This window comes from Lutjanus erythropterus, chromosome 19 (genome assembly GCF_056507025.1).
Source record: "Lutjanus erythropterus isolate fLutEry1 chromosome 19, fLutEry1.hap2, whole genome shotgun sequence".
Taxonomy (NCBI): Eukaryota; Metazoa; Chordata; class Actinopteri; order Lutjaniformes; family Lutjanidae; genus Lutjanus; species Lutjanus erythropterus.
The window spans coordinates 20,441,223-20,463,801 of record NC_139335.1 but is presented as its reverse complement, the minus strand read 5'-3'; the positions used below and the strand labels follow the sequence as shown (position 1 = coordinate 20,463,801).

The 22,579-nt window shown below is 39.7% G+C and overlaps 1 protein-coding gene across 1 annotated transcript; it reads left to right on the top strand.

Annotated features, from left to right (window-relative positions):
- Positions 1-1,311: 1,311 nt before the first annotated feature.
- Positions 1,312-21,612, top strand: hook2 (hook microtubule-tethering protein 2). The gene is made up of 22 exons (XM_084743837.1): positions 1,312-1,542; positions 2,808-2,890; positions 3,407-3,479; positions 3,624-3,674; positions 3,774-3,906; positions 4,243-4,310; positions 4,630-4,695; positions 4,865-4,945; positions 9,249-9,415; positions 9,990-10,130; positions 12,087-12,288; positions 12,454-12,564; positions 13,609-13,696; positions 14,185-14,251; positions 14,597-14,734; positions 15,552-15,639; positions 17,050-17,084; positions 17,176-17,258; positions 17,344-17,447; positions 18,474-18,578; positions 18,667-18,738; positions 19,741-21,612. The coding sequence occupies exons 1-22, from the start codon at positions 1,498-1,500 to the stop codon at positions 19,867-19,869; spliced, it is 2,130 nt and encodes a 709-aa protein (XP_084599963.1). The 5' UTR covers positions 1,312-1,497; the 3' UTR covers positions 19,870-21,612.
- Positions 21,613-22,579: the final 967 nt, after the last annotated feature.

The following is a 22,579-nucleotide window of genomic DNA, read 5'->3' as shown; positions in this document are numbered from 1 at the left end:
CTCAGATTGTTTTAAGGTGCCATTTAGATTGATTTAGGATTAAATCTTGTAGGGGAGACTGTGGGAAACTGTAACAGGGGGCAAATGAAACACAATCGATTCCTCCGATCTGAAACACACTAGAAATTGATGACACTTACTCTGCAAATGTCCAGTAGGATTCTGTCTGTGAAAAAGAAACAGGATCATTTCACGATCTGCAGAATTTTTATGTTAGATAAGACACTGAGGTATGAAAGTTGCTTTTCGAATGTGTAGTATTTTTCTGCTGCTGTCTGAAGTTTAAATGACTGAAATTTATAGTACTTACATCAATTTGATCTCTATGCTATTGGTTAAAAATGAACAACAGCTAACTTAAAACATGACTCTGTCACTTTTACTGGAAAAGAAGAAGGTTGACTGAGGTAACATGTTTACTCAACTGTTATTGGAGCACAGAACAAAAAGATGGGCAGGACTTAGGGAGGGTCATTTGCCCCCCCGAGCCACATGGCCCAATGTAAGCATCTTGTTTGTCTGTCTTGACATACTTTCTGTCAGAAAATAAACACATTTCACTAAATCTAAATGTAAAATTACCTTTAACTCTGTTCAAGTAATTAAAATCTAGTTACCACTGGGCCTGTTGCCTAAAAGTAGACATACTTTTGCTCTGAATGCATACAATGTCTGAAATCCAGAGGAATTTGAACCAAATATTAATAGATGCTACAACATTATTGTGATTACATTGAGGTGTGCTTTTATTTGAGATACACTAATTCAATATGTTTTTTTTTTACCTGTTTAACCAATTGTAATACTCTGACTTCTTGCATTAAATTCAATGTTATAGTCTTGTTCTCACAGTGAAAATATGATCAGGTTAACTATTAATTTGTGCACAACATACATTTATTTCCTGTATCAGAAGAGGACTAGTGTACACAGTCTGCGAGTTACGAAAGAAAATTACAATTGCTCCTGGTCACTCCTAAATTATTGAAATGATATTTCTGATTTTATAGTCGCATTTCACTTTAATGTGGGATTTTTGTATTATCTGTTTTATTCATTGCAATAGCAGCCTATCTTGGCCAGAGATTTGTCATCCTAGTAAGATTTTCATGGTTAAAAAGCTGGTAAATTGGTATGAAATGATGTTTTCCAGCATTTAAGCCAACGTGATTTTAAGAGCTTAAAAAGACAGAAGGCTATCATTGTTATCATCATCATTATTATTATTATTATTCACCATGACCAGACAAGCTGACCCGCGACATAATCCGTTTCCATGGGAACGCTCTTAATACGGAAGCTCGCTTGGATAACAGGAGCTGAAACGCAAAGGGGCAGGAGCAGCAGGAGCAGCAGGAGGCCATGGCTGGACAGGACTGACGTGGAAAAAAAGTGTCAGGAGGAGTGAGTGACAAACTTCGAGGGAAAATAAAGTCTCGATAGTAAAAATCCATCTCCTGTGAGTGAGCTGCTGTCTGTTTGACCGGCCACAGCACCATGAGTCTGGACAAAGCAGAGCTGTGTGATTCACTGTTAACCTGGGTAAGTTTCATGTTAGCCAGGCTAACCGCCCCGGCTAACAGGTGACAGCAGGTGTTGTCAAAGTAAGAGGAAAATAACGTTGCTTTTTCCAGTGAAGGCCTCGCATAAGCTATAAATAACTACTTTGTGGACTAAACAGGTTAACGTGTGTGCAGTTAGCAGGTGTAAAGTTGTGTGTTTGGAAGCTAACTATCGCTAAGCTAGCCAAGCTAACTAGCTTAGGTAAACACATTGGAAGTTTGCTCTCGGTGGTCTGTTTCACCTTGTTATCTTGACTAAACTGACTGCTGTGTCAGCAAAAATTGAACAACCTAGCAGAAAAACAAACCCAAATAGCAAAGCGTAAGTTAAGTTGAGAGATTTATGGAGTAATGTTATGTTATCCAATAAACATAGTAACTTCTGCAGCCCAGGGGAAATCCACCTGTTTGGCATTTACTTACGGTATGGCAAGTGTAGGTCTAAACTAGGAAACCAACTAGTATTAATAGCTTGCTAAGTAGGACTGTAATCCCTCAAAACTGCTTAGAACTGACCATTTGTTTAGTTCAGATTATATTAATTTAATGTTTACAAAAACTGAATTTGTTTTAGACAGTTATTTACCCGGTTTATTTGTCAGTAGAGCTGCAGCCATTAATCGATTAGATGTCAACTAATAAATTAATTGAAAACTATTTTGATAGTCAGTTGTTCTGAGTCATAATTTAACAGAAAAATGTCGAGTTTCTCTGATTTCTGCTTCTCAAATGTGGTTTCTTCAATCTTTCATGACACTTGGGACACATCGTTGGGTTGTGGACAAAACAAGACATTTGAGGATATTGCTTTTTGGATAGTGATTTTCAAACAGCAGTCCAGGGACCTACAGTTCTTGGGGAGTCCCCAGATCATTGGTTGATCATTGATTGACTATGAAGACTTTATCATCTTAAAATGTAAAAATAAAATATTCGAAACAAAATACCAAGTAAAAGATTAGAGGACCAAATCCTCTGACACTGGCGGTCTGGGGTCCTTGACATGAAATTCTCTGCTTCAGGAAACAGTGATCAACATTTTCCAACATTTTCTGACCTTTTATGGACAAAAAGTAATTCATTCACTGAGAAAAATGAAGGACAGATTAATCAATAATGTTAAGAAGGTCTTTTATGTATATATTACACAGCCATGTAACACATTCATCATTCATCAGTTTAAAAGTTGTATAAAACTACTTTTGTCCATCTGTAATGACTAATTCTTATTGTCTTTATTCTCAGTTACAGACATTTCAGGTGCCATCATGCAACAGCAAGCACGACCTAACAAGTGGAGTGGCCATTGCACATGTGCTGCACAGAATGTAAGGGCACACATATGCATAAGTATTTATTATTATTGTGTTGTTTTCATTGTATAAATGTACAACATGAACTCAGACAAAACGGCTTCATTCAGAAGCAACTGACTGAGATTTGCTTATCTGTTTATTGCCCTTTGGATTGCACAAGGCCATTATCTATGCAAACTTTAAATGAAATCATGACTCATGATGTCAGATTTTTTAAAACATAGCCATGATTTTCATGGGACATGTGTGTTCAAAACCCCTACAGGTAAAAGCTGACATAACTGTTTTTGAATCAAATCAAACATTCCTTTTATTTTAATGTCACTTTAACTTTTAACCCAGTGTTTAAGATTGTTGTTAATTCACTACGTAGCATTATTACAACATATGACATGTGACTTTAATTAAGTGTTGTACTCAAATGTCATTGTGCTCAGCCTCAATGCCCTGTGGCCTCCCGTGAATCTTGATGTCCAGAGATGTGTCGTCCTTGTCCTCAACAGAGTTCTCTTGTGCTCTCATTAACAGAGACTCCTCTTGGTTTAATGAGACATGGCTGGGCAGGATCAAGGAGGAGAGCGGGGCCAACTGGCGCCTCAAGGTAATTTGTGAAACAGTGGGATATGACAGAATACCCTACAGTAACCAAGAATGACCAAGATGTTTAGGCTTCATTTTTTGACTTCTTTTTCCCTGATTAAAATGAAGTTCAAGGTTGTAACTCTGGTTTGTTTCATTCTTTCAGGTCAGCAACTTGAAAAAGATTCTTAAGAGCATGCTGGAGTATTATCATGATGTAAGATTTTTTTTTTTTTACTAACATTGCCACTTCTAGTACACTATAAAATTTACTCAAGATTCAATCCTACTGTCTCACCTTACTCTCCATGAACAGGTGCTTGGTCACCAGGTATCAGATGAGCACTTGCCAGACGTGAACCTTATAGGAGAGATGGGAGATGTCACTGAGCTGGGGAAGCTGGTACAGCTCGTATTGGGCTGTGCTGTCAGTTGTGAGAAGAAACAAGGTAAATTGTGTGTTGTAAAAGAAAACTAGGTAGATGCATTCATCTGTGAAAATAACACAAAGGATTAACTCAGAGTCAAATCGCATGGTTCTTGCTATCAGTCAGGGCCTGAACATCACAAGCTGATAAACTATGCACATGTTTTACCTCAATCTAAAGATCATGTTACAAATTACAATTTGGAAGAAAAACTGATTATTTGTTATTTAAAAATTAGCTTTATTAACATGGGGTCTGTGAAAATACTGGGAGATGCAGTGCTGGTTTGATGTATTTGTGTTAATCTGCATTTGGCTGCACCTTCACTGCCTCACTGTTGTCTCCTGCTAAACACAGAGCAAATCCGGCAGATAATGACACTTGAGGAATCTGTCCAGCACGTCGTGATGACAGCCATTCAGGAGGTGAGTGAGCCTCTTGCTTATCCTCCCAGTCCTCTCTACTTTGCATTAATCCCCGTTCTTAGTCATGGTTAATTCACAATCAAAGACAACCGCATAAGCATGAGACTGAACCGAGTCCCAGAAACCCTGCTCTGAGATATTTCAAGAATATGTTTACTGTTTCATTGGCACCCATAGGACTGGAAAAAATTGAAATAAAAATGTCCAGGTTTTACCAAACAAAGTTATTCAGAAACCCCCATAAACCTGCTTTTGGGAACAGGTTCCTTTATTTTTCTTGTGAGTTTTTATCCACTTTCTTATGACTGCTTTGTTTTAGCTCTTGTCAAAGGAGCCTTCATCTGAACCAGGAAGCCCAGAGACCTACGGGGACTTTGACTACCAGGTGAAACCCGCAACACTTTCATTCCCCCCCGTGTATTGTACTTGTTGTTCGCTCAGCAGATCTGTTACATGGCCCTTTTGTGTTTTCCCACACTCTTCCATTATGTTTACACCCTCCTACTGTGACTAGTGTGACATCTCCTCTCTCTCCCCTGGTTCTGTGTTTGCAGTCCAGGAAGTATTACTTTCTAAGTGAGGAGGTAGATGAGAAAGAGGACCTGAGCCAGCGCTGTCGAGACCTTGAACATCAGGTTAGTACAAAAAAATGGGGTCTACGTGTTACTTTGCAAACATTTCCTGAGACCTTAAAGTTAGAATCCTTGAGATTTTTAGTCCTTGTTGATTTGGTGACACCCAGGGATATTAGAGGTAACGTTAAGTGCATTTCAATACTACAGGACCCAGATGTCTATGGGAAGTAAAGACTCCTTTATCAGAAAAACAGTAGTGCGCAGCTGGTGTATCTGTATACACTGCAGCCAAACAAAAGCTCATTGGTCTAATAAAGAAGTCAGTCAATAGTTGGGCTTTTGCCATCATGCTTTGAGTTACTACATTCTGACTTCATGCTGAGAAGTTGGAAGTGTGCAGCAGTGTTGTGCATGAACGCATTAAAAGAGCACTTTCATTGAATATGCTCATGTATTTGGTGAACTGAATGGATCAGTTTGCAACGAACGTAAACTTCAGTGTTGTTTTCTCCTGAGAGAGTAAACAATGATCATGCTGTCACATTGCATAAAAAGTGTGATGCAGCAGAGAAAGTGAGACTGTGTGAATATGAACAGAAATGTCAATGTTATAAAAGCCTAAAAATGTTCATTGATCATGCAGCATGAAGTGAATGATCTGGGCTACACCACCAACTGGGTTCTGTGTTTCAGTGAAAAACGGACAGATAGACCTACTCACCTCCTATATCTCATCTCCCTGTTTATCTCCTTGCAGTTCTCATGCATCATGGTGCATTCAGTTTGAATTGGGCAGTCAAAATTTTCAAATTCCCAGGTGGAAATTTCCACAATATGTTGAAGTTTGCTGTCTGCTGTAGTGTAAAATATTCTCAATTTGTTGTTAATAACAATAGCTATAGGTTATCCTGGCCATTCAGATCAATACAAAAAACATGAACATTGCACATCATTCAGTATGATGTCATTGAACTCCAGCGTGCCTGGCTGGAGCCCCAATTTAGAATTTGATTTTTAAAAAAGGAAGAAATGAACATGGCCTAATGTGAACATGTACAACACTGTTGTGGAGTTGCTTGACATTTTTGATGAGTGATCACTGTCAGCACTAACTTCAGTCAAAACTACATTGTGTTTCCTGTAATTGCCTTACGTTAACGCCACCCGGTGTTTTACAAATCGATCTTTTTCAAAGGACCAGTGTGTAGGATTTAGGCATTTAGCAGTGGGCATATGCATTGAAACCTCCTCACCCTCCCCTTCCAAGCATGCAGGAGAAATTACAGTGGCCACGATAAACACAAAAAGGCCCTCTCTAGAGCCAGTCTCTGTGATCCAGTACCCATACCACCATTTTATTTTGTATGCCAGAAAAAGATTTATTATGTCTCAATACATGAGATGTCAAATGCAGTCTGCCAAAAATACCAGGATGTCCTGCTGCATTCTGTCACATTTTGTAGTATGCAAGCCGTGATGGTTTTCTGGCCATTATGACCCACAATTCTCTGCGCAGTGGAAGATGTCACATCGACTGAGAAGCCAAGAGTGCTCATTAGCTTCCTTCCAAATAGCATCCCTTTTCTTTTTTACTTTGAGTTTTGTGCTGTAGAACAAATAGAAGTTCAGGGCACAATCTTATGACAAAGTAATATGTCCCAGTTATATGCATACTACAATTAACAGTATGTATTTTGTGAGGGCAGCTGCAGTATGTGCTAAAGTAAAAAGAAAATGTATGCTCTTTGGAGCCCAGCCAGTGTTTGGTTTGATCTGGGCTATTGTTGAAATATGGCATTCAACATGGTGGCCTCTGTGGAGGACCCTTGCCCTCTGTAGATATAAACTGTTCACTCTAAGTTAACGAAATAACGATTTTTATCTTCAAGTGATTATACACTAAAGAAAACATACTTATGAGTATTATATTCAATTTCTGCCATCTTCTGCCAATAAATCCCAGTAAATCTTTCACACTGGACCTTTTAATGTGAAGCAGCAGCAGTCAGGAATGTTGGTTTAGCGTTAGCAATACCTAAACAGAGCTCTGATACAGTGTTTGAACAGATTGAACAGTAGACACTGAAGCTGATATCAGTGAGATAACAAGACAAACACTAATGCTTGATTACATGTTGCATTGTTCCTGTGATTCACTCTAAATATAAATGCACTGAATGCTATTGTTGATAAAGTGTTGAAAATAGAGTTTGGTTTGGCTATGAAAGTCTTAAGGATTATAACTTTAAGATATACTGCGGCTTGGGTTTCTTTTATCCTCCATTTGCCTAATAGCCATTGCCTTTGACTCAAAGGGCAAATTATTTTGTGGATTTGGAGTAACATAACACCATTTCACCTTTTATGCACCTGACTTTCAGATACTTTGTGGCCTAGTTTTGCTGACCTGTGGTTGCAGCATGTTGCTAAATGTGTGTGCTTGTTTCTCTTGTGCTCTGGCCCTTATTGATTAGCCTGCCTTAGACTTTGTTTGTGTTCTCATGGCTTGTTTTTTTACCACTGACTGTGAGGGTACTAATTTAGCATTTTTTTAAAGATAAATTCTAGTCAATAGTTGCATAACAGCAAGATAAAATTGACACATTGCCTTGGGATGGAGCAGTAGCCAACAATAATTTGTACTGCTCTCAGCCCACCTGTTTGTTTACTTACTTAGCCCACGCATTGGGGATTAGTCATTTGTGTTGTTTTGAAAGCTATTTACTGTTCCTGGTCCTGTGCTAAAGCATGCAATCTGTCCTTAAAGTTCAGTGTAGGGTTTTGCTGTATTCAAACTGGAAAGATGTCCAGCAGGTAAGTATACACTCCCCTTTTTTAATATTGGAATGCCAGCTTGTCTAACTGTTAACTTGACTCAAACAAGACATTTGTTAGCCATTTGTTGCGATTCTAAACTTCAGTCCCTCTCTTTTTCTCAATCCAACCAACTTCATCAGCCTGAAGTTACAACATTTCTGCCCTGTACCATGACTGTATAACCAATAGTATTAATGGTCCTCAATGAGCTGTGCATATTCATCTATTTTAGGGCTGCCCCCTGAAAATCGAACTCAACTCCTCAGTCGGAGACCCCGGTTTGACTGAGATTCTTCCAGTCGAGCGTGCATTTTTTTTCCTTTGTCAGTCAGTGTGCATTACACTTACAGGATTAAACAGAAGCTTCCAAAATCACGGGGAGAACATTTCCATGAGGAATTAAGGGAATCAAAAATATATTTTATATTAGCTGGTGCACAAATAATCATTGTGACAGCATGTTCTGTTGGATAAGTGATGAGTGTGGGTGAAACGAGTGTTTGAACAAGTTTGAGCGCTTGTTTTTTATCTGCGTTGTTGTACACAGAGCAATGGCAGACTGTAAACAAAGTATCAAAAAGACAAAAAACAAAGTCTCTAAAACACCACAAACTACAAAACTAACTGTGATGGAAATGAAGGAGTACACAGGACAGGTGAAGCTTGTTTTAGCCATTGACAGGCTCAGATTGTTATTATTGATACTGTACATGTCTGACAACATTAAGAGAAAGATCCCCACATTGAGAGACCCTTTTTTTTTTTTAGAAGATTGGCTCTAGCCAAACCAACTAGACTCCCTTTGAAAAACTGAATGTGGAAAAAAAATGTAACATCATCATCAGTTTAGGAGTTTAGGAGTGTGCAGCAGGGCAGAAGACACATCACAGATGATAAAGAAAGGCACTAAAATGGGAAAAATACTCATCAAGCATACTCATGTAGGCTGATATAGGAATTTAGTGTGGCACACTGTACTGAGGGGAAAAAAAAGAATCATCGAATATTTGTTTTTTACGGCCAAATCTGATTTGACTGAAAACTTAGGCTTAGTCAGGGACAGCCCTAATGTATTTATATCATGAACATTTGGTTTTGAACCTGAGGGCAGTGCTAACAACTTCACCATTGAGAAAGTTCAGCCTGCCTGACATCATTGCACATCAGCTGACTAACTAGCTTTTGACAACTGAGCATGTGAAATGAAAGCAAAGCATGTGTTGAAGTCCTATAAGCATGAAAAGTGGTGAGTTTGTCGCTGTCTATCTGTATTTTACTGTGAATCTGTTTTGTGTGCCAGTACTGTGGCTTACTCATGTTTATTTTTAGAAAGTTCAGTTGTTCATGTCAGCGTTCTCAACACGTTATTCTGTAAATCAGAGTTGAGTACTTTGCTGATGATCCATTTCTCCTCCTTTGTACAGATGTAGATTTGTCTCTTTGTGCAACTTCACCACTTCTCTCTCAGCAATCCATTACCTGATCTCCCAGTCTTTACGCCTCTCTTTACAATGTTTGTCCTCTGTTCCTCTCTCTTCCCCCGCAGTTGTCGGTGGCTCTGGAGGAGAAGTCGACCCTACAGGCTGAGACCCGCTCTCTAAAGGAGAAGCTGAGTCGCAGCGATTCTCTGGACGCCTCCACCACTTCTATCACTGGCAAGAAGCTGCTGCTGCTGCAGAGTCAGATGGAGCAGCTTCAGGAGGAGAACTACAGGTACAAGCTGTGACAGGGACACAGAGTTACAGTTGCTGAGGAAAACAGTTGGGCCCATAGTAGATGTTTTGACATTTTTATAATGTGCTCAACTTCCAGAGAATGTTAATAGAGATCTTTTTTAAAGTTCAATATTCATTAGTCCCATGTACATCAAGTTTTAAAGGGCAGGTCTATTTATTTTCTCATTTTTTGAGTTGTTTTTTTTTACCCTATATATTGAATTCATAAAGTTTGGTATATCTGTTTTACTGTTAAAATACTACTTTTTCTAGCCCTTCTAAAAAAGTCTTACCACATGACCTGACATAGGTTTCTGCATGATGACAGTGATTGATTGTTTGATGGAGAGCAGGACGTTAGAGGGCATCAGAGCTGCAAACTACATCACTACTTTTCACTAAGGGCCAAGTGGGAATTTCCATTTGAAAAACCCAGAAAAGAACGCAGATGGAGTCGCCCTGTAACATCATGTTCACATGTAAATCAGATGCTATTGCTGTATGTCTCACACTGAGTCCATTCAGTTTACTCAGTTACATAAACCACTGCTCTTGTATCATGTCCAACTCAGGCTGGAGAACAGCAGAGATGACATGCGTGTGCGGGGCGAGATACTGGAGCGCGAGGTGACAGAGCTGCAGCAGCGTAATGAAGAGCTGACCAGCCTGGCGCAGGAGGCCCAAGCCCTCAAAGATGAGATGGACATTCTCAGGTGAGACCGGCGCTAGCAAAAGTTGAAACAGTGCAGGCTTCTCGCAAGCTAACCTCAGTTGTTTCTCATTATACCTGGTGGGCATTCAATCACATGGACACTGAGGGTTTTCTGTTGTCTTTCTTTGGTGCTTTCCATCAGAACATTTAAGTGTAGTGTCAAACTAGTGGAATTAAGGGTTTTTAATTAATTAATATACAAAGATTGCAAAGATGTGAAATATACAGTGAATATTGGCTGACTAGTTACTGTTGAGCCAATACTTGGTCAACTTCTGGAGTTGGAACTGCTGCAAATAAGTCAAGTAAATGCTTATTATATAACTGAAATCAACCAATCCATTATTGAGACCAGAAATCAATGAAGCAGAGATCATCAACTGGCAGCACGCAGTCCACATCTGGCCCAGCAAAGCTTCACTCCTGGAACAGAATGGTTGCTGATGAAAGTATTGCACAAACACAATATTGCTTACTGCTGCAGCTTCAGATTAAAAGCATTTAATTCTGGAAACAAGATCAGATCATTGTTGGTCACAGAATGATGGAAAAAGGCCAGTTGTTGTCTGACTTCTTTACTGCAGTTTTACTGCCGCCAGAATTATGTGACCTGTAGTATTAAACCACTTTTGCTGTTACCACCAGTAACTACAGTTATCACATGCACAATAATGGTGCTACTAACCCTAACCCTAACCCTAACCCGACCGCCTGGTTACTCAAAAGAGAGACCGATGGATCATTTAATTCGCTATTCATGGAGTTTGATCCAATGAGGCTCTAGTGAATGCCTCCCCTCTTTGATTCGAGGAAATTAAATAAAAAATAAATAGCTCTCTGTTGCCACCTTCTGACATTAGTATGAAAATGTAGCGTAACATATGATAGTATTTTAGATATCAGCTGTGATTCTCATTAAAGCATAGCTATAACTAAACTAGCAATGCAATGTAAACAAACTGCCTCGCTCACGTTTGTTTGTTTACAGCGTTACCAACCTTGCATTTAGTCTGTGATGATAATTTCCTTCTGAAGCATCCAAAAGGTCATTTTCTGTTTTGTTAGTTTGTTAATGTTTGAGACAAGCTGTTGCTGAGTCGAAATCATTCAGTTGAAATCAGTTTGACTGTTTGTAATGTGGAAAATTTGATGACATCATCTGACATGTTATCAGTGCTTTGATTAGCTGTTGCATGAAACTAGTTTCACCGAGTGCTGAGTTTCAATTGTGGTTGCGTGAAAGTTTCATTGTGTGAAAGTTTCATTGTGTGAAACCATCTTTATGGAATTACCATGTTCTTAGGAGTGTGTTCACACTGATTTAAGCTAACTAAAAAATCAATTTCATAACAAATTGAAGATATTAAACAATAATAGATTAATTAGGCCTAAAAATATGTAATTTCATTCATTTGAAAGTCCGCCCCACACAGTGTTGGGCCTTAGACAGAAGTAGTCAAAGACCCAAAAGCATCAAATATATCTCTTGTCTCTTGAATGAAACAGTCTGATGATATTCAATTATCAGTGAACCCATTGTTAACATTCCCATCTTCATTAGTAATGAATGGGCTTGAAGCTGAGAGACACAGACAGGAGAGGAAAGTTGAAAAGTATTCACAGGCAAACAAACACGTTGCTGATTTTGATCTTTTCAAAGGATTTATTGATGATTGAAAACTATAGAATATTACCAGCTTATTCCTTTAAGCAGTAGTTCATCTATTATCAATTTACACTCACAGAAACAACTCCCACACTGCCCACACACAGACGTCCATTCAGCTCCTCTCTGACATCTGTGTTGATAATATGAATTTCATGCATTGACACTGGCATGCGTCAGAGTTGTTGGTTTTCAGCAGTTAAGTACACATCCACACGGATGTATTGTGTAAAAGTCATATTCCTGTGCTGGTACTCAACGCCTCCCACACTTTCCTCTCCTCCCCCTCAGGCACTCGTCTGACCGGGTGAACCAGCTCGAAGCACTAGTGGAGACATACAAAAGGAAGCTGGAAGATCTGGGAGACCTGCGCAGACAGGTGCGCCTCCTGGAGGAGCGCAACACCGTGTACATGCAGCGCACCTGCGAGCTGGAGGAGGAGCTCCGCAGGGCCAACGCTGTCCGCAATCAGCTGGACACCTACAAGAGACAGGCAAGCTGTGGGCTGAGAGGAGGGAGGGAGAGTGATACTTGTTCCTGTGTTGATGTCCAAGTGATGTTAAACACAGTCTGGCTTGTGCACGTGTTTGGAAAAGCTCTGCGTCTTTATACAGAGCTCTTGCCAACGCAGACTGTTGCTATGCTCTCTGACTTGCAGGCCCATGAGCTTCACACCAAGCACTCGGCAGAGGCCATGAAAGCTGAGAAATGGCAGTTTGAGTACAAGAACCTTCACGACAAGTATGACGCACTGCAGAAGGAGAAAGAAGTGAGTTGGTGAACATTGTCAGAAAATTAAAGTTCAGATGTGGTGAGGAAAGAATGAGTACTTACAAACTACTTCTGCTGTGCTGTTTTATCAGTGTGGAGCATCTGTTTGTAGTGGCACTGTCTCATATCATGACCACACACTAAAGCAGTGCATTATTACTGGACAAGGTGCAGTTATATTGTTTTTATTTCAGTGATGGCGGTCCTGTGTGGATCAACACTTGTTGTGATTATTATCTCCCTGCAGTAGGAATTGTTGCCAGGCAAATATTGTACTATTCTTCAGTGGACTCCCACGTCCTGTGTCAATTCTCGCACCTTCTGCAATCTGACAGGAGTGATTAATGTCTTGTGGGAGTAATTAAGAAATACATACTGTACTGACATGAAGTGTACATTTACTTTGTACTTCTACGTTGTGTGTGTGTGTGTGTGTGTGTGTGTGTGTGTGTGTGTGTGTGTGTGTGTGTGTGTGTTTAAATATAGACTCATCGCTCTGTGAGGTTTGAGGGTGATGTCTATATCCATGTAGATACCAAAGCTGTCTCAGCAAACCAAATGTAGCTGGGGCATTTTTTTTTTTAAATATCAGCTTTTTAATATTCCTGCTGTTGACAGTCAGTGAAAATAGAAACCAGAAATGTGGTGACAGAGGAGTCATGCGGTGTGCACCTTAACCATTAGGATATCTGGGCACTGATCTTCCTTCATTTTATTTTAAAATTTTCTTTCCACACTTACCAGGTTCATACATCACTGGAGGCCTTAGCTAATTAATTTAAAGGGATAGGTCACCCCAAAATGCTTTGAGCATCACAAGCTGAGTGCATCTAGTTCCATTATATTTGAGAGAAGGTAGACATATCTATGGCTGATATCTCCAAATCTCAGCAACTTGCACAAAAACAATCTAGATGGATAAAAAGCACTACAGGTAATAGGAAAAACATGCAATTTTGATTTTGGGGTGAACTGTCTCTTTAACACACTAAAGCAGACTGAATCAAAGCTGAAACCTGTTTTATGTTGTTTTGTTCTGTAGCGTCTGATCTCAGAAAGAGACACACTTCGGGAGACAAACGATGAGCTCAGGTGTGCCCAGGTCCAACAGAGATGTCTTAGTGGAGCTGGTGAGTTGTAACTTCTCTCCATTTAGAAACAAATAACTCAACAGCGCAACGATAACATTATCCACTTCTGTAAGAATATGTTTTACTAAAACTTGCTGTCATGCCAGTTACATTTAAGATTTACTGCTGCATAAGAACATGGTAAAAAGACCACTGCTAACAAATTTGGAGGCACCTGTGTCAGAGTCTGACTATTAACTTACTCACGCAGGTTTACACACCAATTTATTAGATACACCTGTAAAATCTCATGCAGTCCAATACATGTGTGTATGTTCTGCTATAAATTCCGCATTTGTAAATATTCACACTGTCATAAAGACACAAATGTGTTTGTTGTGTGACCAGTGAGTGTATACTGTTCATGTTCTGAGTGAATGTGAAATATTATATTTCTCATATTAAAAGAAAAAAAGCAAATCAGGCTATTTAATGAAATCTATGAAGTTCCTGGCTGACAGTTAATCTCTCCCTCTGTCTCTCTGCAGGAGGCCTGTGTGACAATGGTGTCACAGTGGGAAACCTTGCTGCAGAGATCATGCCCACTGAGCTCAAGTATGCCTATTATGTTGTGTCTGAGTGTATAAGCTGTGATGTGGGGGTTAATGTGTATGTAACAACCACATTTAAGCGTAACAGATGAGATTTTCCTTCTGGTGGTGGCACTATCAGTAGCCCACTTGTGCCCTATATTAATCTTATATAGTGTGAGTCCAAGTAGGCTCCAGAAATAGCAACACATGTGTTAGAAGCACATTTGTGCGGGGCGTTGTCAGATGGAAGGCTCAGCTAACTCAGCAGCAGACCTTTTGTGACTCTGACCCATTTCATCAGTCCTAGACCTCTCTCCTTCTCCTCCTATATCCACACTTGCTTTTCATTGTTTGTTTCTTTCGACAGGGAGACAGTGGTGCGTCTGCAGAGTGAAAACAAGATGTTGTGTGTCCAGGAGGAGACATACAGACAGAAACTAGTGGAGGTGCAGGCTGAGCTGGAGGATGCACAGCGCAGCAAGAACACCTTGGAAACTCAGAACAGGTAGAGCAGTGTTAGTGTGTAGTGTGTGTGTGTGTGTGTTTTTCACATCACTGAACAAGAAATTGGGCTGTATGTGAAGTTTTAAGTAACCATTCCCCTTCTAGGCCACCATATTGTGTGTTCCTGGACATTAAGCTGCTTGTTTGGCTGATTGTAGAAGTGATATCTGCCTAAATGTCAACTCACCCTCTGGACTGTGTGCTCAACTGAGCTGTGTGGGCTGGACTGGACGACAGACAGCAGAAAGCCAGATTGTCCCTTGACTGTGTGTGTGCGTGCGTATGTGTGTGTTTACATGCCTGTGGGCATGTGGACATGTGGGTGGACTGTGTGTGTGTGTGTGTGTGTGTGTGTGTGTGTGTGTGTGTGTGTGTGTGTGTGTGTGTGTGTGTGTGTGTGTGTGTGTGTGTGTGTGTGTGTGTGTGTGTGTGTGTGTGTGTGTGTGTCCATGCAACACCAGGCCCAGGGTGTGGGAAGCATCCTCAGCAACAGTAACAGGAGGAGAGGAGTGGAGTGAGCATGCTCAGTAGAGCAGAGCAGTGAATGGCCAGGCGGCACACTTGGTGGAATCGATGGATGAACACTCCCTGCAGCAGATGTACAGAGATCCACATGATACTTTGCAAACATCTTCCACCCACTGCATCAACTTAATAACCTTGTGTTTCATCTTTACCATCTGCCTCCCTTTTCTTTGTTACTCTCCCCCACAATGTTCCTTCATGTTCTGTCTCCGTTTCTTGTATCTATTTCTGCTCTTTCTGTTCCTAACCCTTTCTTCTTGTCCCTGCTCTGTCCTTGTCTGTTTGTTTCCTAGATTAAACCAGCAGCAGATCTCAGAGCTACGTTCTCAGGTGGAGGAGCTCCAGAAAGCGCTGCAGGAACAGGACAGCAAGACTGAGGATGTGAGTGGAGAGATCTTCTTTCTCCACTGCTCACTTTTGTCATTTTTGTTAAAACAGCTCTCCTCACAAACTATAGTTGTCTACTTTCAAGTTGACAGAATATTTAAACTAAATACACCTGGGAAACTGAGCAGCCTTTATTTTTTCATCTTGATCAGGTGGTGATAATTACATTATTATTAAGTGGATAGTTATTATTATTTGAAGTGGGGTTGTATGAGGTACTTATAGTCAGTGTATTACCTATAGTAGATGGTGGTGCAGAAGCAGAGCGGAGTACCAGCACAGAAGCTAAGCAATTTACTGCTCTGCACAGGTCAGCAGCAAAATGTACTTGTACGTACTTATTTTCACCACTTTACCTGGCTGTCAGACAGGCTTTTCCACTGGTAGACCACTGTTATATAAGGTAAATATTACTGTCTCGTCAAAGTCACTAGGCAAAATCACTGATTTTACCTTGCAGATCACAGAAGTCTCTGGTCTACCACTGCCTCAGTTTGATTGTTTGTGTTATTGTGTGATGTCTGAGTTTTAAAGGGATAGTTTAGAATTGTCAAATAGATTAACAGATCAAGGCAGCAAAAGACCAGTGACTCCTGTGGTCTGCAAGGTAAGACTACTGATTTTGCCAAAGGATTGTGGTTGAGTGATATTTGGCTCATTTAACTACGACTTCCTGTCAGAAAAGACTGTCTAGTGGCAGGGTAAAACAATGAAAATAGTTTCAGTTTAAATGGCAAAAATAAATTTGCCTCTGACAGTGTCCACAATGAATATATTGCTTAGTTACTAAAGGTAATACACTGACAATTGATAAGTACCTCACCCAAGCACAGTTGAAATTATCTGAGCTATCCCTTTAATTAATGTTAAATTGTTTTTCTTAAATATGATAAGAGAGCAGTTATGCAGTATATCTACAATACTGTGAAATTGGAACTACAAAGATATGAATTTAATGCCATTCCTAGAAGTGATGAAGTTAAGAAGGTTTATTTTAAATAATTGAAGCAATAGTGTTTAATGGAGCACTCCTCATGTGTAAAAACAAATTGTTTGCATGGCACACTGAGTATATTGACAACATGTGGCTGTCAAGGACTGAAATGTTCGTTCTCCTTCTTTGATACATGTGTGGGAATTTAACCCATGTTTGCTGTGGTGAATCACTGTTAACGCCTGCCCCTCTCTGTCTGTCTCTCCCTGCCTGCCCCCATTGATCAACTCTGCCAAAATCAGGCCATCGTAAGTACGGCCCACCCTCTGTCCAGCTGGCCTCATGATTTAACTCTTTGACAGCTTGACTTTCACAGCTTTTATGTGTTTGTTTGTTTGTGTCTGCAATTTAGGAAGGATTGTGTGCTAGTTTTGAGTTTAATCTTGTGTTCTTTTTATTCCTTTTTGAAGTCTTCCTTGCTGAAGAAAAAGCTCGAGGAGCATTTGTAAGTACTCAGCTGCTTCTTCCAGGTTATTTATCCATGTGGTTTCCAAACAAAATTAAATTCACATGCTCTTGATGTGTCATTATTGCAGAGAGAAGCTGCATGAAGCTCACTCAGATCTCCAAAAGAAAAGAGAGGTCATTGATGACCTAGAACCCAAAGCTGACAGCAACAGTAAGTCTTTCCTGGCTCAATATTTGATATTTGATGGTCCTCTCTTTCTTCTCTTCTTGACACTTTGTCTATTTTTCTACCTCAGTGGCAAAGAAAATAGATGAACTGCAGGAGATCCTGCGGAAGAAGGATGAGGACATGAAGCAGATGGAGGAGCGATATAAACGCTACGTGGAAAAGGCGAGAACGGTCAGTCCAACTAAACAGAACATGTTGTCCTCCGCATGTGACTCTTAAATAAAGGGTGTTTTTTTTCACCAATTGTACACATAAAAGTTATTATTATATTAAATTACCTCAAGCGATGCCACTACACGTTTGAAAATGAAAACATCTCAGGTGTGGAAAGAAAGAAGTGAAGTTGTCAAAAGTTTTTATAATTCAATACTTTTTCATTAGTGCGTGTTTAAAATTATACAATATGTGTTAATTATCTCATCAAAAGCACTGAAGCTTGAAAAAAATCTGAGTGCTCATTCAAGACCTCAGTTCAGTCTTTATTGTCCTGCCTGAAACTTTGCTTGCAGCAAAGGCTGTTCAGACGTTTTCTCTACCAGCACTTTGTGCAGGCTGTTAAATGTTGGCCAGAGATCACTGTGACCTCATATCCCTCCAAATTTTGTGAACATGATATCTCAGGAAACCCTGAAAGAAATGTCTTCAAATGTGGTACACATGTTCACTTGGACTGAAGGATGAACTGATTAGATTTTGGTTGTCAAAGGTGAAGGTCACTGTTACATTTTTGCCCTGACTCAATAATTCATACACTAATTAGGAATGAATTTCACACAAATGTCCAACAGGATGAAATCATGAAGTGGTGACATTTTATATCCAAAAGGTCAAAGGCCAACTTCACCTTGACATTGTAATGTTCAGCCCTCTATCAGTCCTTTGTACCTCTGTAAAAAATAGTGAATGTTTACTGTTTGTTTCTCACTGGAAATTATTCACTGGACTCATACATGTCACAATATATACAGTGTTGACTCACATTATAATAATAATAATAATAATACACTTAATAGCTTTTATTATGTTCAAAGATTTCATACATACATTATGAGTCTGGACAGATGTTGGTGTAAACTGAAACTTTGGTTGGTGGAGGCATACAACAGCTGGCAGTAATTCTAGTTTTAAATAGTCCCGTCATGAGTGCAGTGTTATGGGAGTGCAACGATAATTCAGTGGTGTCCTTTGTGTGTGCAGGTGATCAAAACTCTGGATCCCAAGCAGCCATCGACTGCGTCTCCTGACATTCAGGCACTGAAGAATCAGCTGTCCGAGAAGGAGAGAAAAATCCAGCACCTGGAGGTATCAACCTTTGACCCTAATGAGAAAACTGTAACACTGTCGCTGTGAAAACCTTGCTAATGTGTGATGATCTGCTCCTGTTGCACAGCATGATTTTGAGAAGAGCAGAGCCAGACATGACCAGGAGGAGAAACTCATCATTACTGCATGGTACAACATGGTGAGTGAGTGTAGAAATACACAAAAAAAAACATGCAGCAGCGCTTCATGGTTTCCACAGAAAAAACACTAGTAACACTTTGTAATAACCCTTATAAACAAATGGTAAATTGATTGTAAATCAAACATTAGTTCATCATTATCTTACTGTTTACCAACATTAAAATAATGTTTATAGGGGCTTTATAGACCATCTATTAAGCCATCCTTTAAGCCATCCAAACACTGATTATAGATGCACTACCCAAGATTTATTAACCATTTACAAAGTTTTAAACATCAGTTGCAACTTTGCAATAACCATATAGATAAAGTATTTTACCAACAAGTTCTAACTCCCAGTCCTTTAAATATAGCAACTTGGTCAGTGTCCTGTTGCATCAAACTACTCCTCTCCCCCTGTTGCACCACTTTTGTATGTGCTGAGCTCTATACATCCTAACATCTGGCTCGACAAAATAAAGGCACAAAAAGTACTTGGCTAGGTTTGGCCAACAAAACTATTAACTTTAACAATAAAGGAAACAAAACTACTTGAGTAGGTTAAGGGAAGGTCGTGCTTTGGGTTAAAATATGTACTTAGGGAAATTAACATACATACATATCATAATATAATGTATGGCTGCCACTGGGTCAGATTCTCCTTGAAATCAGATGAAACGAGGCTGTTTACATTTTTCTCAAATAAAACTCACAGTGAGTAGTACATTAGACAGTTAAAAAGAAGCAGAAAGAGATTTGACTTCAGATAAATGTATTTTTGATATTATTTTTTCCAGTTATGTCAACAGGCGCCTCTAAAGTCAGTAGAATAAAAAAGCTCCTTGCATTCGCTTTAATGATGGTGAACTGCATGATCCTGTGTAGCTGAAAACAGTAAGAAGTTTTGAGGCCAAACAAGAACAGAGACAATTTGTCCTAACTATGTTCTGGCTCTGCACATCCATTATTTTCCACACCTGCACCTGATTGTTCACTCCTCCTTTGTCTTTGTCTTTCTCAGGGGATGGCGTTGCACCACAAAGTGTCCGGCGAGCGGCTGGGTCCGTCTAACCAGGCCATGTCCTTCCTCGCCCAGCAGAGGCAGTCCACCAATGCCAGGAGAGGCCTGACGCGACACCATCCGAGATAAAAAAAAACATCCGGGCAGGAGAACAAACATTTAAAGGAAGATGAGGTGCTCTACAGTTGACTTTATCCGAACTCCCTGTACCTTTTTGCCTTTATGCCTTCACTGGATCGTTGCACCTCCACCAGAGAGTATTCCTCATGCTGCTACTGCCCCCTGCTGGCTCTTAATGGTACGAGAATGTATTCTTTTCTCCCTGGAGCTTCAGAGGAGAGAGAGATGCTACTGTGTTGAACTCTGTAGTTGATTCAGAGTTAACCCACACAGACAGAAATGAGTAGGAGTTTCTCACCTTTTAAGGTGACTTTTATTTTCTCTGTAGCCTCTTGGACTCTGTCCTCTTTGTTTAAGATTTGTTCTAAATGTTTTTTATCTTTTATGTTTTGCAGTAGGATGAAATGTGAACTAGTTTTGTCAAAGCTACAGTTAGAGGAGTTATTAGGGGTACTATTATTACTGGAAGTGCTAAAGGAGCCCTAAAGCTGCACATGCTAGAGACTGAAAACAGATGATCACATTCAGCCGTTGGCACATCTCCTCGTTTTTTTTCTTTCATCATTTGTTTTGAATTTTCTCATAGCTTTTATTTTTGTCCTCTTGACTATATGCTTTGAGGTGAGTTTGAGTTTCTTGTTTTAATTTGAAGGACCTTGAAAAGCTGTACAGACATTGAGGGTGTGTTAATGGCTTTAGTCTTTTTTCCTCTTTGCATTCACTTGAATCATTTTCTCTAAACTGAATTTTTCATAATAAGATACACCAAAGCACTTTGCTAGAAGGGTGGGTTTGTTCAGTGCCTCACAAAATACTAAAAGTACTCCCTCTCTGGATGAGACTGAAGATTTAGATCCCTATTTGACACATAAATTTTACTGGAAGAGTGCGTCACTCTGCAGGCTCCTGACAGCGTGACTTTTGCATATGATTTTTCTGAAAAATGTTCTCATTGTTGCCTATAAATTTATTACTTAGATATTTTTTTCTTCTTCTTCCCAAAGATTGAAAACAGGGTGTTGGTTGTGGGTAGGGGGACCTAATTGCACTCACCACTTCAGACTCCAAACTGATCATGTGAAAACAGGAAACTGAAGGCCTCCTAGTTTATCGCAAAGACTGGAAAACACAATGTTACTTAGTTCATTACAATAAAAACACTAATAATAATGACTCAGCTAATGGCTGTTTACCGCTGCTAGACCTCATCGACAGTTCCACTGAACTGAGAGGATATGTATTCATCAATACACTGGAATTCGGCCCGCTGACAGGAAGGCAGAGGCGGGTATAAACATTGAGCCAGTAATAGGTGGCACATTTACCAACACCACGTCTGGCTTTGTTCACTACTGGTTAATTTTCCTTTCCTTTACACAGTTGTTCGAGTCAGTCCCATATCAGAGCTGCTGTTCTTTGACTTGTACTTGTGTCCCTGTGGATGTTTGTGCTACGGTCTACGCACACCAGAGTCCTGCTGTTTTGTGTGCAGTTTTTTTTTTTTTTTTTTTTTTTTTCACTCTTGCTTCATTATTTGATTTGATATTTATGGTGTTAAGTTAGTATCTTTGATACACATTTGCATGGCGTGAAGGGGTTAACTTTTAGGTTGTTCAGTGTTTGTTTGAATCATCTGACTGGTCCAGTAGATCGTAGCGTAGTCGACTTCACACAGGGATCTGAGGCAAGTTAAAATTTGTAGTCCTGTCTGTTTAACTTTTGCACTGCAAATAAATGGGATCTTAAAGATAAGAGATGGTGGTCTGGTGTTCTCTTTGCCAACACATTTTAAAGGGACTTCTCACATCAAAATAAAATATGCCTATTTTCCTTCTTCCCATCAGTACCATTTACATATCTAAGCTGTTTTTGTGTGAGTCATCAAGTTTTGGAAATATCAGATGTAAAGATGTCTGCCTTCTCTCTAATATAATGGACACTGGGCAGTTTCATGTAGGAACTACTTTTTTCTGTGGTAGAACCCACCAGAACTACTTTCTTTCTACAGGTCATGATTTCTGTGAAGAGACATTGCTGTTGAGTTTTTCAAATGTATTATTTTGGTGCTTTGAGCGCCACATGGCTTGTGCCATTTAGTCTCATTAAGGCAGACATCTTTACGTCTGATATCTCCAAAACTCACCAGCTTGCACCAAAAATCTAGATGGATAAATAGCACTACAGGTAAGAGGAAAAATACATGGTTTTGAGGTGAACTGTCCTCTTTTAAAGTAAACTGAAGAACCACTCGACAGTCTGTACTGACTAAACCATTTAGAAAAACCTCTTCAGTGGGATCGGAGAATTGAAGACTGACCCAGGTTTTATCACCTTGGTCCTCGTCTCGTGGGTACACTTTAATTCTGTCGTGATCTAAAGGCCAAACCGATTAGTCAGACTTCTCACATCCTTTGTTCAACGGCCTGAGTGGTTGCATGAAATGGTGAAAGCATTGTTTATCTATCACACCACTTTCAGAAACTGTGTCTCAAAGACTTGGTAACTAGAACTAGCCAACAATTAATCACGAAACAAAACTGTAAAACAAGTTAGAAACATAAAACAACATGTACCTTCAAAGTGGCGTGTTGGACAAAACTGCAAATTGTTTTAAGTTTTACAAAGTGCAGAAAAGTTATAGTATAAACTTTCTTAGGGAGACATATCTTAAACTTAGACCATAAAATGTAGCCGACAGTAATCCAGTTCCAGTTAATAG

Excerpts from the sequence above, each read along its gene's own strand:
- hook2 (XM_084743837.1), top strand. The coding sequence starts at position 1,498 with ATGAGTCTGGACAAAGCAGAGCTGTGTGATTCACTGTTAACCTGG. Across the intron at positions 1,543-2,807 it reads GTGATTCACTGTTAACCTGG|TTACAGACATTTCAGGTGCC; the intron begins GTAAGTTTCATG and ends CTTTATTCTCAG. Across the intron at positions 4,946-9,248 it reads GTCGAGACCTTGAACATCAG|TTGTCGGTGGCTCTGGAGGA; the intron begins GTTAGTACAAAA and ends CTTCCCCCGCAG.